Source organism: Larus michahellis, chromosome 1 (genome assembly GCF_964199755.1).
Source record: "Larus michahellis chromosome 1, bLarMic1.1, whole genome shotgun sequence".
NCBI lineage: Eukaryota > Metazoa > Chordata > Aves > Charadriiformes > Laridae > Larus > Larus michahellis.
In genome coordinates this window covers 2,954,620-2,972,894 of record NC_133896.1, presented here as the reverse complement: position 1 = coordinate 2,972,894, position 18,275 = coordinate 2,954,620, and the positions used below count along the sequence as shown (strand labels likewise).

General features: G+C 41.3%; 1 protein-coding gene across 2 annotated transcripts in view; it reads right to left on the bottom strand.

Annotated features, from left to right (window-relative positions):
- Positions 1 to 18,275, bottom strand: part of CHCHD3 (coiled-coil-helix-coiled-coil-helix domain containing 3) — a 176,906-nt gene that overhangs the window by 137,199 nt on the left and 21,432 nt on the right. For both annotated transcript variants that reach the window (XM_074573189.1, XM_074573190.1), the window contains exon 3: positions 8,844 to 8,928. In XM_074573189.1, coding sequence (XP_074429290.1) covers positions 8,844 to 8,928 — 85 coding nt within the window. The remainder of the gene's footprint in view (positions 1 to 8,843; positions 8,929 to 18,275) is intronic.

The window sequence follows — 18,275 nt, the reverse complement described above, 5'->3', positions numbered from 1 at the left end:
TTGTGCCACTTCCTGCATTCCTAAATGTGATTATCAACTGGGTAATATCTTTTTCAAAACAGTATGGTCACTCATGCCAGAAGATATTAAACTCTTATTCTTGACCTATCAGAAGTCAAAATAATTATAATCACTTTTACTGCTTCATGGAAGTATTTCCAGCTTTCTACCCTACTGTCAGCGGTAGAAGAAGATAAAATTTCCCTGACTGTTTTCACATTTAACCTGAACACTAGCAAGAGGTCCCTGTGGCAGAAGACTAGATTACAACTATTTTTTAAAAAAAAGAAAAAAAGAAACTACTTCTCCCCTGTGAGAAGGCGGCTGCAAGAAAGAGCCAGTCTCCCAATTTAACGTGGTTAATTACCTGGGAAAATATAATCATTTAGGAAGAAAATAAGTCTACTTCAAAAAAGTTTTCCCCCCAGTGCACTACCCATGTGAACTGAAGATAGATTAATATGCTTTTCATAAATTTACCTCAGTAAAATATAGAATGAATATTGTAAATAAATCAATCATTTTATTACTTACGTTCTCCAGACCTATGCCAGTAAACTAGAATAAACATGTTATTAAAACAGAAATCAATAGTAAGCTTTAAATTATACGGTAGCCCAAAAAGGTCAAGCTCCAGTATTGATTTTAATATAACATTTTTGGTGTGTAGTTTCCCAAAGGGTTCTTCTCTAATATTGTTCTTCATTCTTCTTTCGCTTTACATTTTCGCTGGTGAATTTGTTGTTCTTTTCTGCCAAAGCCATCTACTCTGAGAAGTTTACTAAGAGCTTGTCATAGATGCAGTGTACTGCTGAGACATGACAAAACAAGATCGGGGGGAAGCACTCAGAGGCATCAGAGTATGAATTAAATCCTAAAGTGAATTGCAGTTATATAGGGACCCTCCCCCAAGCACAACAACAAAAAAATATAAAGAAGGTAATGGCCGCAATCTAATAACCTACCACCGAGAGCCACCTTCGTGCACCAGTGTGTACATATTTTTAAAAGCTGATTTAGGGTTTAGAAAGATTTTCTTTAAACAGATGAGAATGTTTAGAAATAGAGAGGTTGCAATAAGTTATCCAGCTAATGACAGATAAAATGCCACACCATATGGAGCCTGGCTAGCCAAGTAGAACAGACTCCAGCAATTCATTACCAGGGAATGTTTGAAAAATCTATCATCTGCATTACTCAAGAAAAGCATTTTTCATGTGGCGTTCAAGACAAAAGTTACCAAAGATATCTTAGGAGACTAGAGAGTCAAAACATAGCTAAACCTAAGAGTTATCAAAAGCCATCACAGAATTGCAGAATAGGTTGGGGTTGAAGGGACCCTAAAGACCATCTAGTCCCACCCCCCTGCCCTGGGCAGGGACACCTCCCACCAGCCCAGGTTGCTCCAAGCCCCGTCCAACCTGCCCTTGAACCCCTCCAGGGATGGGGCAGCCACAGCTTCTCTGGGCAACCTGGGCCAGGGGCTCACCACCCTCACAGCAAAGAATTTCTTCCTGAGATCTCATCTCAATCTCCCCTCTTTCAGTTTGAAGCCATTACCCCTTGTCCTATCACTACAGGCCCTTGTAAAATGTCCTTCTCCAGCTTTCTTGTAGGCCCCCTTTAGGGACTGGAAAGCTGCTCTAAGGTCTCCCTGGAGCCTTCTCTTCTCCGGCTGAACACTCCCAACTCTCTCAGTCTGTCCTCACAGCAGAGGTGCTCCAACCCTCTGACCAGTTTTGGGGGCCTCCTCTTGGGCCCACTACAACAGGTCCATGTCTTCCTTGTTCTGCTAATTGGCTTTTTGGTGACCATACTGGAAAATAAACAGAAGCCAATACAGGGAAGGGATAACAGGGATGCCAGTAGGCAACCACTAGAAGGCCCAGAAAGCTGGACAAGGACTGAATAAGACTACAAAAGCAAACGCAGGATTGTCCCCACAGTACAAGGTAGTTAGAGACACTGAGACACTTGTGAGGCTGCAGCAATAGTTCTCTTCTGGATCTGCTGGCTAAAATCATTAACCTCCAGATACCCACCATTTCCCCTCCACCGACAGTTACCACCTATTCAATTCCCTTCACAAGGGATCCCGGGAATGGGTCCCATTCAGCTTCAGATGAAGTCACGTGGAGAAGTTCAAGTGTGTCCCTCAAATCAAGTTAATCCATGTCCAGGATATTAAACTAAACAGAAGTAACCTTGCAGGGTTGCAACTGTCTAAACAGAAATTTAAATAAAAGATTTAAGATACACCATGTAACTTCTACACACATTAGAACCTTTTTAACAAGATTTTGAGCAACAGTTGCACAATGCTCCTACATGCCTTAAACAATTTTAGAGTAGACCTAATAACAGAGTTACTGAAGGGCCACTAAACCAAACAAAAGGCTGTTTTTAAGCCTTTCCCTGCCTTAAAACTCCTACTTACGGTAGTACTTTTCATCTAAGAAACAAAATCTGGAATCTTTTGGATGTAGGAGAATCCAAGTACAACTAAGCATAGGGAAAACAATCATCTGGGTCTCTTGGGGCAGTCGTACATCAGCAAACTGCACAGGGATGTCTGTTTGTCATGCTAAGAAAATTAAATGCATGCGTACAGTGAATATTGGAACAAAATAAACTTTCTGCAATATTGAAGGGACTGTCACACACAGCATTTTGCAAAACCACCTCATTCTGCATATAATTAATATTTGCCATGTGCCAAATCATATAAGAAGAGTGGAAGCTAGGAAACACTTGCCAAGCCAAAAAGACTGAAAACCCACAAATATAATTAGCCTGAGCTAAATGATCAGCAAAATAAATAAGACTGATTCTCAAGGGAAAAAGAGGTAAGTAATCATTCATGAGCATTCAATTTCTATGGAAAATCACATCCTTCATTTGCCTCTTTCATTTAAGTATTATTTTGCGTATGTTTTAGTGGAGAAACCCAGTTGTCTGATGAGGTTGGCAGCACCTAAAATTTTATCATTACGCTGATGATAAGAGTTGTTGCTCAATTTTGGTTTTTCAAAATAACTTTTTCTTCTGTGTATACCTTTCATGAGCACTGGCACTTCCAGGAACGTTTCTCCATCAGTTGGACTGCAAAACCAGTAAGTGAGATGAGGTGGTCTCCTGGGCCAGGAGAGTCAAACATGAGGGAATTCAGACATTGGTAAAATTCAAATTTCCATCCACAGACCAGAAGTCACACGCATTCCCACAAAAGTGGTTAATCTTTGCAACAACTTCCTATGCTTCCACAACCTCCCTATGGACTTCCAAATTCTGGAGGAAGAAAATCCTGAAAAGGTTCACCATTATTTGCAGGGAAATTTAAGTTTCCGAGGAGCCTCCTGGCTTTCATCCTACTCTCATACAGCCAAAACTCTAGGCAAGCTTCATATTCTCAGCCAATGGACAACCAGGGGATCAGGCCTAGTCAGCATGGGTTTATGAAAGGCATTGGTCAATGGTATGTGACACGAAATTAAGAGTCTTCTATTATGAAAGGCAGATCCTGCCTGACGAACCTGATTTCCTTCTATGACAAGCTGACCAGATTATTGGATAAGGGAAGGGCTGTGGACATTGTCTACCTAGACTCTCGAAACACATTTGACACTGTCCCCCATAGAATTCTCATGGAAAAACTGTCTGCTCAAGGCCTGGATGAGCACACGATCTGCTGGATCAAGCACTGGCTGGATGGGCGGCCCCAAAGAGTGGTGGTCAATGGAGTTAAATCCAGCTGGCGGCCGGTCACAAGTGGTGTCCCTCAGGGCTCAGTGTTGGGACCATTTCTGTTTAACGTCTTTATTGACGACCTTGATAAGGACATAGAGTGTATCATCAGCAAGTTTGCAGATGACACCGAGGTAAGCGGGAGTGTTGATCTGCATGAGGACAGGGAGACTCTACAGAGAGACTTGGATAGATTGGACCGATGGGCCAACGCTAATGGAATGTGCTTCAACAAGGCCAAGTGCCGAGTCCTGCACTTGGGCCACAACAACCCCATGCATCGCTACAGGCTTGGGGCAGTGTGGCTGGAGAGCTGCCTGGCAGAAAAGGACCTGGAGGTTCTAATTGACAAGCGGCTGAACACGAGCCAGCAGTGTGCCCAGGTGGCCAAGAAAGCAAATGCCATCCTGGCTTGTATTAGAAATAGTGTGACCAGCAGAAGGAGGGAGGCGACTGTCCCCCTGTACTCAGCACTGGTGAGGCCACAACTTGAGTATTGTGTCCAGTTTTGAGCACCTCAATACGAGAGAGACCTCGAGGTGCTGGAGCGAGTGCAGAGGAGGGCAATGAAGCTGGTGAAGGGCCTGGAGAATAAATTTTATGAGGAGCGATTGAAGGAGCTGGGACTGTTTAGTTTGAGGAAGAGGAGGCTGAGGGGAGACCTCATCACTCTCTGCAACTACTTGAAAGGACACTGTAGAGAGGTTGGTGCTGGTCTCTTCTCACAGGTAATTAGCGACAGAACAAGAGGGAATGGCTTCAAGCTGCAACAGGGGAGGTTTAGGCTGGACATTAGGAAAAAATTCTTCCCAGAAAGAGTGGTCAGACACTGGAATAGGCTGCCCAGGGAGGTGGTGGAGTCACCATCCCTGGATGTGTTTAAGACTCGTTTAGATGTGGTGTTGGGGGATATGGTGTAGGGGAGAACTCTGTAGAGTGGGGTTGATGGTTGGACTCGATGATCCCAAGGGTCTTTTCCAACCTAAATGATTCTATGATTCTAAAAGACGGTCAAAGACAAGTAGTGGATTATCAAACTAAACAGATCAGAAATGGAAAGTCAAGTAGTTCTTAATACTAGGATACCAGATAAATTCACTAATGATGGGCTTATGGCCCTACCATACCTCTTAAAATAAATAAATTCATTAATTAATAAAAATAGTAGAAGTCCAGCACTTCGACTTGTTTTTCCTAGATAAAAGTTGCAATTCTTGTGTTCAGGGCGTCAGACCTCATTATACTCACTTCCCTATCAAAGAGCCTGACACTGGAGTGGAAAGAGCCAGTGAGTCTGAGCTCTGCGCGTTGCTGTTCTGAGACACGAGACACCGTCACGCTTCAGCCTAACTGGCCTTGCACAGCACCAGTGCATTTCTATACTGCATCCCTCCATCTAAGTTATGAAACCTGCATTACATTCATCTTTTCTGGTGCAGCTATTGACATATGAATACTATGAACTGTTCTCTTGTTAACAGTTTCCTTCCATTACACATTTTAAGCACAGTATAGCTGGGAACTCAGGTTTTGCTCTGTTTTCCCACACTGCATCAATGTGTTCGTATCTTTATTACAAATAACCACAGTTGAGGGTAATCCTTTCCTTTTCCTGTTTTTATTATCTAGAACTCTCTGCACTGGACAGACAGGCAAGATATAAAATACTTTATCTGAACAATGTGCATCTAGCTCTTAAGTACGTACGTGCTTGAAAACTGAAAGTAAAGATGAAAAATTACACATATGCTGAAAACACGCATATGCTGAACCCGAACAACATCAATCCGTTCTTAAAGCAATCAACAGAAAATCGCTCACTGCGTTCTCAGAAGAACGGGATTCGCAGGAGAACAGCTCCACATTTGCTACGGCACTTCTTAAGTGGTTTTAAAACAAAAACCTCAACCAGAATTCAGTCCGTAAAAGCCTCAAGTAATAGCAAAGTAAACATCTGCATCAACATGAAAAGAGATTCTGCAATCTGACTAAAATATATCTGTACACTGTGTAGAAAGCATAATGTGAAATCCTTGATTATTGCTAAAAAAAAAAAAAATCAAAACTAGGAAAGAATTAAAGCTGCTAACAAGACTTGATGTTTCTCATTTTATTGTTTATATTTTTATTTTAATTTATTTTTATAGTTTACATTTCAAAAGCACAGATTCTCCAACCTAGTTCTGAGACACCAAAAAGGTTTTACAGGATCCTTTTAATATGTAGCATCTTCCTCACTAATCCTTAACCAAATAAAGGGAAGGCTGCCAGCATTATTCCCTACAAAATATAAAATCAGGTATACGACAAGCCAATCTGCTCCCTACCTTTCACAGATCAATGCACAACCCGTGAAAACTGAATTACGGAACACCTAATGAAAATTACCGAAAAGCGTCAAATGACAAAATACTGAAGTTACAAAACAAATATTTCCACAGTGTAATCACGTTCAGCTGAACTCTTGAGCAGTCAACATTAAGCTCAAATGTAATGCAAGTTTTCCTGTCAAAGCGCAGTTCAAAAGAGGAGAGGTTTCACTGTAACATATTGATTTCCTTTATTGCTGATGCAAAAAAAAAAAGCCTGATTTTTTTTTTTCCCCCCCGGGACATTTATGTAGTCCTATCTAATTATATACTCCATCAACCTAACTCAATTAAATAATAATATAATGATGTGTAGGAAACAACTGATATATATGCAGACAGTTTAAGTAGTACTAATTAAATTCTAATTTTTTTAATTCATCATAATGAGCTTTTCTTCCCATTCTCAGAATGGAGGACAATGTGTAGGTTATATATATATATACAGGAATTTATTTAATTGCTAATAATCCCACAGTAGCAGACTAAACATTGCAGAGCATAATTTAAAAACGCTGCATCCCAAGTCCGCCGCTGCATTCTGTGTGACCCTCCCCAGTCTTTCACAGTAACTACAATCCCTGAAAAATATGTTTCAATAAACAAAAAGGATATCAAAATGGTTTTCTACTAGTAAACTGTTTTAATGCAGTACTTTAGCACCGTCTAAGGAACCTGAAGGTGCACAAGTCCACGGGACCTGCTCAAATACGTCTGCAGGTCCTGAGGGAACTGGTGGATGAAGTTGCCAAGTCACTAGCCATCGTATTTGAAAAGTTGTGTCAGTGAAGTTCCCGCTGATGGGAACAGGTGAAACAACCCACATTTTTAAAAAGGTAAAAAAGGAAGACCTGGGAACTACAGGACGGTCAGTCTCACCTCTGTGCCTGGCAAGATCATGGAGCAGATCCTCCTGGAAACAATGCTAAGACACATGGAAAACAAGGAGGTGATCGGTGACAGCCAACATGGCTTCCCTAAGGGCAAATCATGCCTGACAAATTCAGTGGCCTTCTACGACGGCATTACAGCACTGGTGGATAAGGGAACAGAACTGACGTTGGGAGCAGGGTTGGAACTAGATGATCTCTAAGGTCCCTTCTAACCCGAACCATTCAATGATTCTATGATTCTATGACATCATCTACTGAAACTTGTGCAATGCATTTGACACTGTCCCACACAACATCCTGGTCTCTAAATTGGAGAGACGTGGATTTGACGGATGAGTCAGTGGATAAGAAATTGTCTGGATGGCCAAACTCAAAGGGTTGCTCGATGTCCAAGTGGCGATGAGTGGCATTCCTCAGGGGTCATCTTTGTGGGCGACATGGACAGTGGGACTGAGTGCACCCTCAGCAAGTTTGCCGACAACACCAAGCTGAGGAGCAGTCAACACGCTGGAGGGAAGGGATGCCATCCAGAGGGAGCTGGACACGCTGGAGAGGTGGGTCTGTGCAAACCTCATGAAGTTCAACAAGGTCAAGTGCAAGGTCCTGCACCTGGATCAGGGCAATGCCAAGCACAAATCCAGGCTGGGCAGAGAATGGCTTGAGAACAGCCCTGAGGAGAAGGACTTGGGGGTGTTGGTGGATGAGAAGCTCAACACGAGCCAGTAATGAGCGCTGGCAGCCCAGAAACCCCCCGCAGCCTGGGCTGCATCCCCAGCAGCGTGGGCAGCAGGGCGAGGGGGGGATTCTGCCCCTCTGCTCCGCTCAGGGAGACCCCCCTGCAGTGCTGCCTCCAGCGCTGGGGCCTCAGCACAGGAGAGACACGGAGCTGTTGGAGCGGGGCCAGAGGAGGTCCCGGAGATGCTGGGAGGGCTGGAGCCCCTCTGCTGTGGGGACAGGCTGAGAGAGCTGGGGGGGTTCAGCCTGGAGAAGAGAAGGCGCCGGGGAGACCTTCCAGCCCCTTCCAGTCCCTAAAGGGGCTCCAGGAAAGCTGGGGAGGGACTCTGGCTCAGGGAGGGGAGCGATATGATAAGGAGTGATGGCTTCAAACTGGAAGAGGGGAGATTGAGATGAGATCTGAGGCAGAAATCCTTTGCTGTGAGGGGGGTGAGCCCCTGGCCCAGGTTGCCCAGAGAAGCTGTGGCTGCCCCATCCCTGGAGGGGTTCAAGGCCAGGTTGGACGGGGCTTGGAGCAACCTGGGCTGGTGGGAGGTGTCCCTGCCCAGGGCAGGGGGTGGCACTGGGTGGTCTTTAAGGTCCCTTCCAACCCAAACCACCCTATGATTCTACTTTGTACTACTATTAAATCAGTTCTAAACATATTGAAACTCACAGAAACATCTATAATTCACAGAAATAACAGGAATTACCATTTCTACTTCTGTTAAAATTTACTTTTTGATCAAATAGAGGGGTTTTAAATAAGCCACCTCCACATTGCTCTCAAACTATTTCTGTCTCTACACGGCAAAGTGAATATTTGGACTCAGGAGAAATCAATGATGATTGAGTTTAAAAGACTGCAAAAAACAAAAAAAGTCAGGCTTATAAGATCAAAAGGGATTTAGATCAACATTTTATATGAGCTCTTTTAAGGACATTGCAGTTAATTTGTTGTTTTAACATGTATTTAATATCAAAACTTGCTGTATCACCCAAAGGTCTTACCTACCATTTTGTCTTGGGGCACAAAATCAAACTTTTATAGTAAGTAGATAAATAACAATAATAAAATCATTAAGTACATGTTTGTTTTAAATATTGTTATTAACAAACCAACCTTCTCTTTTGAGCTTCAGAGTCTCTCCTGGCTCGTTCTAATGCCAGTTCTTCAGCTATTCTTTTCTTTAGTTCTTCATCATTAACTACAATTAAAAGAAAATTAAATTAAATGTTAACAGAAGACAATATATTCCTAATTACAGAAACACCTGCAAAATACAGTGCCCTATTTTATTTTTTTTTTCTATAAAGCAGTTGGGAGTGCTTTCCTGTGGTTTAGCCACCTTTCAAATTTTAGCATACAAACACTAGAGAGCTTTTAAAAATTACTCTTATTAAACAACTTTTCAATTAGTGGAATCTTTTGAAAATTAAAAACCACACAGTATATGTTAAATTAAATACATTTTTTTTCTTTATAAAGGCATATTTCTTAAGAAAAAAAAAGGCGGGGGGGGGGAGGGGGGCGGGGAGGAGATGGGACTGAAACCTAAACAGAAAAGTCATAAAAAGCTGCTTCTTATTCATACGGAAACAAGGGAAACATCCTCCAGTGTAATGAACCATGTATTTGTAGATGAGTATTTTACCCAACAAAGCGTTTACAACATCCTAGATATCCATACTTCTACTTTCTAATGTTCGAAAGTGATTTTGCCTCAAATTCTCCCCATTTTGTTTAAAGAAGCAGCCACAGAATGAATATTTTCTTCATTTAGATTACATCAGATAAATTAATTAGAAGTCTGGTTGAGAACTAAAAAAACAGGGACACAACTTCTTCAAGTCTGTGAATAAACTTTTCCATACAAAGGTATAAAAGCATAAGAGCCACTAATCCTAGAAGCTTGAACGACACCTATATATGGACACGACATATATACACACATATATACGACACACCTATATATTGAACAACACCTATATATATGTGTATACACCAAAATCCATTCAATAAGGTTTTGAAACACAGAACAGGTCCATTCTCAACTCTCTCTGATATTCAAGGGCGCAGTCATGCAAGCGAGAACACTGATACCGTTCAGTATTAACCATGTCTCCATCTATAGCCAACTGCACGCTTCCGAAAAAATCTGACCCAAGGAGATCAGAAATAGTTTGTTGTTACTTCCTTCGATAGAAGATGTAGCAATAAAACATGTTTCAAGAGAATTCCATAAGAAATCACACTGAAAAAGTTGTTTCAGCCTAAAAAAAAAAAAAACAAAAAATCCCCACTCAAAACAAACACACACACAAAAAAAAAACTACCCAACTTTGGAGATGGTTTTATCCCTATCCAAATACAACTTGACACACAGCACAGCAGGAATTAGAAATAATATAAAATTAGAATACCCGGTCATCTAGTAAGAACGAACATTTTCCACTTGGGAAAATGTAGTAGGTTGGTAACCAAAAGTTATGCCAACTTCAGTATAACAGCTGTTAACTTTGCATAAAATATTGATTTGTAGCTATCAAGAAAAGTGAATTTTCCAATAGGCAGAAAAGAAAACAACTGTACAGTACAGCTGCGGGAAGAGATTAAAAATTAAGTAATTATTTTCAGGTTCATGCAAATATAAATCCTGATCTAGAGCCGTCTGTCTGGGGAGGGGCTGTTTGCAAGGGCATGTAGCGATAGGACGAGGGGCAATGGCTTTAAACTAGAGCAGGGCAGGGTTAGATTAGACATTAGGAAGAAGTTCTTTCCAATGAGGGTGGCGAGACACTGGCCCAGGTTGCCCAGAGAGGTGGTGGAGGCCCCATCCCTGGAGACATTCAAGGCCAGGCTTGATGAGGCTCTGAGCAACCTGATCTAGTTGAAGATGTCCCTGCTCACTGCAGGGGGGTTGGACTAGATGACCTTTGGAGGTCCCTTCCAACCCAACACAGTCTACGATTCTATGAATAAAGGTACACCCACACTAGCTGAGCTGTACCTCTAACTCTGCAATACTCCACTATTCCAGTACAAGCCTACCAATAATTCTCTTATTTTGAAGCATCTGGCTCAAATTCCACTCCATGGAACCACAGAGCTAAAAGACGTGTAATCTCACTCTAAAATGCCTATCGGTCAAGCGTAGTATCCAAGAAGGTGATAAACACTTGCTTAGGTAGCTAAAAACCAGAGAACTACTTTTTCAGGCAATATAAGACACAAGCAATCACGAGATAACAAGCAGCCTCCTTTGAGGTTGCATTAAGTATTTATGTATACAGACAACAACTCATCGGTTCACTCGGCGGAAATTTGCGGAGATACTGGGGCAGAGGAAGAAAAGCCATCAGCCTTTTCTTTCACAGCAAGCTAATAGTTAAAGCATTTGCCCAGAAATCAGAATATCTGGAATTTAGATCCTCCTAAGACAGACAGGTTTGAGTCCACATATTGTATAAACTCCAATATGTATATTTTATTTTTATTTTTACAAATAAAGCTAAAGTGCCTGAAAGGGTGCCTAGTGATTAGAAGACAAAACTGGGACAGCCTCCAATTCCAGTACTCTTTGTGGAACCAGTTATTTGTTTTACATTATTTTTTAAAATCTGATTGCTGCCTAAAGAGATACACATAAAAAAAGCCAGTGACAAATAGCCACGTATCTTGGTGACCTCGTCTCCAGGAGTTGGCTTTATCTGCAAACATTATCCAACATCATTAGCCCACATTCTCATTATGGTTAATAATAGAGTCCAGTGTGCAATTCTTCTCATCCTTAAGTAGACTTTTAAAACAGTGAATTTTATGAATGAATGAAGCAGTTTCATCGACTGGATGGGAGTCTTGGCCAACTAATTCAGTTATAACCAGCTTAAGTAAAGCAGAATGAATCGATATCCATCCTGCCAGGTGCAGGAAATGCTTAGATGGCAGAAATGGAGTTGCGCTGGGGGGAAGTGGGGGGACACTTGTGAATGGCCAGTCAGACCCCAGCCTAAAAATATATTAACATGTGAAAATCCAGAGGTAAACATGAATCTTGAGATGACCATCACAGACCATGGATCAAAAGGCAGGACCCCATTATATTGGGAGAATCTCCCCTGACGGTTGACACCGCTCCACTATTTTCCCCTCTGAGGCGACACAAGGCTACTCGCCGTTTGAGAAGACACTGAGTTGTTATAGCACACCGGTACGTTTCCAAACCAAGACCACCTAACCACAGCGAACTGTATTGCCAGAAGAGAAAAAAAGTTTAGCAAAATATCAGGCAATCACCAGGATCCCGCTTCTGTACTGCGGCGCCCATTAATCTCCCCCACACCTCAGTAAGCATCACAAGCCAAAATGAGAGCAGTTAAGGTTCGGCATTTGTACACTTCGACATGATTAAGCTGTCATAAAAGCAAAGAATTTATTTCACATTGCAGCTACCTTATTCACAGAACAATCTGAACACCCATGATCAAGTGTTTCCTACTGCAGTTCTGCTCAATCCAGATACTTCAATATTTCACATCCTTTTAATACTACACCTGAGAATACACAAAACGTTGCACGTCTATTGTTCACCAGCATCTACGTCATGAAGTTGATTGTTCTGGGGTGCATATATGAGTACAAGAACTCTAAGAGACCATAGAAGGGTTGTTTTGGTTTTTTTAAGTCATAATGAGAAAAGATTCAGGCATCAGCTAATAAAGACATTTGACCTTAACAATCAATTAGGTTACCCATCGATCAGCCAAATACTAATAGGGAATAAAAGCGGAGCTATAGATCATTCAATAGAATTATTGTAAGATATAATTGGGTAGCTCCCAAGTGGGAACTTTATGATGTTTCAGTAAAAAAAATTGCAGTTCTACAAGTAGGAGGGATTTGTTCTGGGGGAAGAAGCACTTAAAACGAGAAAAGTTAATTTATTAGAAAGAGGATCAGTAAAAAAAAAAAAAAGGAACTGTTTCTAGATAAAAGCATTTCTCTCAGATGGCAATCTCTGCTCGGATGATGGGGCATTAAAAACAGACAGCTGGGCATTAAACTATTGGAGAATATTAGAACTTGGTGGGTGCAAGACTGCTAAAATAAGCATGATCCGGAGACAAGAAGTATACAGCAGTTGCCAAAAATTCTGTAGCCGTTCCCACTGCCACCCCCCTGAGATTTTAAGTTCTTCAGGCTACTGAAATCAGCATCAACTTCATAGTAAGTGCATCACAGATCAGACAAAAAAATCGGAAGATTTTCAGGTAAGTACATTTAGGAAGGTCACACTTGCATCCCTCCGCTTTCTTATGCTCCGACAAGAGCGTAAAATGAATGCAGCTCCCCCATTTCCCCAGGCTGAATGTGCTAATGCACAGCTCGCATCGCAAGACAATTTAGATGGATGGTCAGTAATGGGAACTATACTCAAAAAGCCATAGTGCTGCAGCCAGAAATAACTCTTCTCTGTCCTCTTCGCATGTGAAGGGTGGATGCTGACAGGTGTCTGATAAGCGGTATTCTCTTCGGGATAATGGGAATGGAGTACCACCAGCTGCACTGCCAATGGGCTCATTACCATGCTCGGATCTAGCAGCAGGTTGCACAACGCTTAGAAGAGTGACCAAACCGCTCCATGTAACATCGCAGACGCAGCATACCAGTAGATGATAAAAAACACAAAGCTCTTGCCTGCACCTTGGCCAACCAAGCAGGGACTGTCAACGGACAAGGACATTTTGGCATCTTGATGGCCTCTGGGATGCAGTTACCTGACCTTTCTTGTTTGTCCACCTACTCTTTTGGAGAAGTTTGAAAGACACGGTCATTTACACCTAATGTTATAGCACAAACGCATGACGTATTTCCTCCCCTTTATGCAGAGATACTAACTTTTTTTAAAAAGTACATATAAATTAACCCCTATAAATTAACCAATTATTTAAACCATTTTCGCATACTGCAAGCACAAGATAACATACATATTTGCTTCATTTAACTTCCCCTTCCCATACACACACACAAAAAAAGGCAAATTCAGCTCTCTCACATTCAAAACAAAGCTTTAAGAGCACAGAAGAAAGAGCACAAGACAGTCAATGTTGAGATCTGAAGAAACTACAAATTACATCCAATACACATCTATTGGCCCAAATCTGTGATCATGCCCAACAAATAGAAGAGAGGCAATTTCCAGAATAGAAGTTATAGCACATTTCCTCAAGTTTTCTACCAAAATTGCTCTCGTTGGCTTTATGCCTTCAGACGGATGTGTGGAGTGAAAGGGTGTAAGGGCACCTCGCACCAGGACAGGGTTTTGTTTTGAAAATAACGCAGGCTGGCAGTTATGGAAGAGTAAGAGCATTCCACGCATGGCCGTGTTTCAACGCTTTTCTGTTCAGCTTTTTCTCCATCCAACACCCTTCTGCAAACCTGAAAGAGGTTTATTCTGCCACCTTTTTAAAAGGCCACAAACCCTATGAAAATGGTTTTGGGAGCCACTCAGAGACAAATACTCTTTTCTGCAGTCCCGGCAAAGCCTAACCCGATTGTTGTTTAAAAAAAAAAAAAAAAAAAAAAAAAAAAACACAACAACAAAAAACAGACAAACACACTGTGCAAAGCCATTTGCTTAACCCTTATAACTGATTCTCCACTTGTGCTTCTAAATCAAATGAATACAAAAGCATACACCGCTTGTGTTTTCCAGGGTCCAAAACACTTTGAGTAATTACAGGGACAATTGATGAGGACAGAGGAGCAAAGGGTGCTGAAGAGCTTATGCACTTACCAACAGTTACTGAGGTTTCAGCTATATAATACGCACTTAATCTTGGAACTTCAAAGGGCATCCACTTGCAGTATTGGAGCAAAGCCAAGAGCTTCACATGACGAAAACAATTCTTGAGAAACAATCGGCAATTTTATCTCCCAGGTCTACTATAGGTTGGTGCATAAGGGTACGTGCAACTCAGCTACTCTCACATTATTTTTCTCCAACTCCCCTGCCCTCGTTAGTCAGAAGATCTAAATCCATTATCTTTTTCCTCTCACTCTGAAGCAGTTGCTTTCTAGAAAAAACGTTCAGCATGGTATCAAGGTCACAGCAATGTGGCGGCACCCAAAGCTGCAAACAACACGCATTAGGTAAAGCAGACACCTGCAGCCTCAAAAAGGTTAGCCTGAGAAATCAGGAATACAACATGGACAAATTAATCAAATAGCTCTAGCCTGCAGAGCTAGGAATCTGCCCATTAGTCTTGCATTTCAAAAAAGTCATTAATGGAAACAGCATTTATTATCAGGCACCTTAACTAAACTCTCCTGAAAGGGCAGGTGCATTAAGTTATTAATGAAGTGACACTTAGGTTTGATAGAATCAAACATCTTTTAGAAAATACTTAGCTAAATAATATTCAGAGAATGAATTTACAAAGAAAAAAAAAGGAAAATAAATCGGTTCTACTTTTCATTCAGCCTTGCTAATAAATAAAAAAAAAAATGATATGTCCAGTGAACAGATTTCCTTCAGACAGGAACTTCTCAAAGAGCAGAGCACAACCATATAATCATACAGATGTTCTCCAGGCCATTTGGCCATCTTCCTTAAAGAGATAAAAATATGCCTTTACAAAAAACATCTCCAAGGCTGGATACAGCACAGCCCTTCTGGACAACGTATTCAAGGCCTGTCTGACCCGATGGTGAAACAGCTTCTCCTTACAGGTCTAAAGCGCTCTTGTTTCAATGCATGCCTCTTGTTTCTCGTCTTCCTGCCGTGCACCACCATGAAAACACTGGTTCTGTCTTCTCAGTAACTTCCTTGTTGGAAGGGTACTTCCAAGCCTAACAAGTCCAGGTCCCTTGGCATCTCCTCTCAAGTTTCAGGCCACCATTCCTTCACCCAGGGAGCTCAGCAATGCATTTGGGGCTACAATGGCTACTTCTGTCATCAAATAAACAAGTCACAAGGAAGGACAACCCACGCTTCAAGTACACGGCTTAGCTGCAATCCAGAGGACTAACGCAAGGGTAAGATACACAAAACCAGAACGCACAATCTTCAAATTAGTGTCTGAATGCATCAACAAGACAGCAAACAAGAAGCTACATACACAACTGGGTTCATCTTTTACATTGGCACTCAGTAGAGGCTGTTAAGAAAGTGTAGTTATAAAATGAGCGGTAAATTACTGTCATGGATTAGCCACGGGCTAAGGTAGAACAGAGGACAGAAAGCACTAGCAATGGGAAAGCTAAACAGAAACTTTAAACTCTGCACATGAATAGTCTAAATCATTTTAATCAAGACTTTGTAAGACTGGAAAACTTTAAAAGGGAGAAAATAAGGCCAAGCAAGCTGAGCAGCACAATGGTATACAAATTCAGTTCAGAAAAATGAATAGTCACACACACTGGAAAGCATAATGTGATTTTATCTCACATTTTACTTGGTTTTTAAAAATCAACCATAATCACATGTAAGTCCCAAGCATTGCACAAAGAAAACGTGTTACACGGCCAGCTGAGCATGAGAGAAATGAAGGTAGAAGGGGAAGAGAAGGTCCAATGTAAGTATAGAATATATAAAGAATGAAAGAGGAAGAATATGAAAAATAGATATAAGACGATGCACTTCCAGACTTCCTCCAGCACAGTGTTTTATCAGTCTTTCCACACAACAGCTAGAGCCAAGGATAAGCTTTGCTGAGATCTATTTCAGTTCCACTGAAGTTGATGGTCTTAACAGAATAATCACTTTGAAAAGTTCTCCAACCTATTTTGTCCAATAGCTCATGTATCATTTTCTTTCTTTTAAGGGGAAACATTAGAAAATGTTTCAAAGCATAGAAAGTAAAGCATAGAAAAAGCGTAGAAAAACTAAGAAGGGTTTGTTTAGGTTTTTTTGGCATCAGAAGCACTCACATAGACCATTTTCTCACAGATCCGCATTGCGGGTTTCTCTGCACCTTCATGTTAAGTCAAGCCGATCTCTCTTGTCCCTGTGACATCCTCTTCCCGGTCTCTATGACATCGTCTTCCTTGAGCCCTTCTCCAGTGTCCAAATTCAGCTCTCTCTCCCATCTCCCAGCTCGGCTTGGCAATGCACAGCACAGGCTGCAGTTGCTTTTGTGGAACATGGGTCAATCTGCCAACCATTGCGTACGTGTGGAGTGGTAAACCTTCGGCAAAACAGCCCAGGCAGCTGAAGACCTTCTCTCCATAGAGGCATTTGTCTTATTGGCTCTTTTCTACCTAGCCCTTAATTTATCAAAACCTAGAGAAATATCAGGACCTTGAGTCTTTCAGCCCCCCTTAATTAGATTTGGCTGAAACAGATTAATAAATTCAGAAGTTATCAGAAGACAATGGTATGGCACTACCACACAACCATTTTCCTTTGGGAAAGCACACAGAAATAATGGAAAGAGAACCCAAGACGGCTCAACACAGAAGGCATAGAAAGTAATAATGTAAAATAGGCAGCTTTGGGCTTCATACTTCCATCACACATTGCTAAAAAGGCTCACAACAAAGTGGACAGTGCAGCATTTAAAAGATTTTTATTTTTGTAATATTTGAAATGCACAGTGGACAATATATTGCCAACTCTTTTTGCTGAAGCCAAAACCAAGTAAAATCAAGGGCAGGGCGGGGAATAAAACTAAAGAACACCAACAGGCTACATAACATATAAAGTGGAGTTGGAGAACGCTGCTTCAAGGTATGTACCAATCATTGCCAGAAACAGGAATAGTTCATTTTTTTGCTGGAAAAACTATTTCACAATTACTTTCTGCAGAATTTCTTGCATTCACCTCTGTAGCATCCGGTATTGACAAGAGAGCATCAGGGCATTCAAGCCATCGATCTGATCCACCAAGGCAGTTCTCACGTCCCCGTGCACATTAAGTATGAACATTAACCAGCTCACTTGGGACAACATACCTTAGGGCTGCCTTCAACCCCATCATCTGTCTCAGTAGCTGGCAGGGCAACAGCAGCTTTGTAGACATTAAAGTTAATGAAGATGTCACAAGGAAAATTTCTAACAGCACGCTAACAGTCATAAATATTGACTCGGAAAGCATAAATTGGCAACCTGGTACCTTCACAGCATCAATCTATGGGCTTATAAACACACTACGGGTCTTCCACAGTTAAAACACCTTTCCCACCCACATGCCAATTTAAGATGCATAATAAGTAAATATTATAATATGCAAATACCCTCAATTTATTCTTAATAAACACTCGGGTTTGGTCCATATCTAAATTCCATACTTTTAAAAAAAATATATAAAAAAAATCAGTATCAACAGTAGCCATGCAAGTTGAAGAGCAGAGAAAATACAAAATATCAAATCCATAACTCTTAATTTAGCAAAAGTAGCCAACTATATAAATGACAGGCACTCAAGTAGCATACAAGAATTTCCACTAGACATGGAAAAAAATGTGTATTGTTTATTTCTTATTAATTAAAGAAGAAGAAACTAGTGTTACCTTTCCCAACATTCTCAAAGTTGTCTCAAGCAGCTCACCATG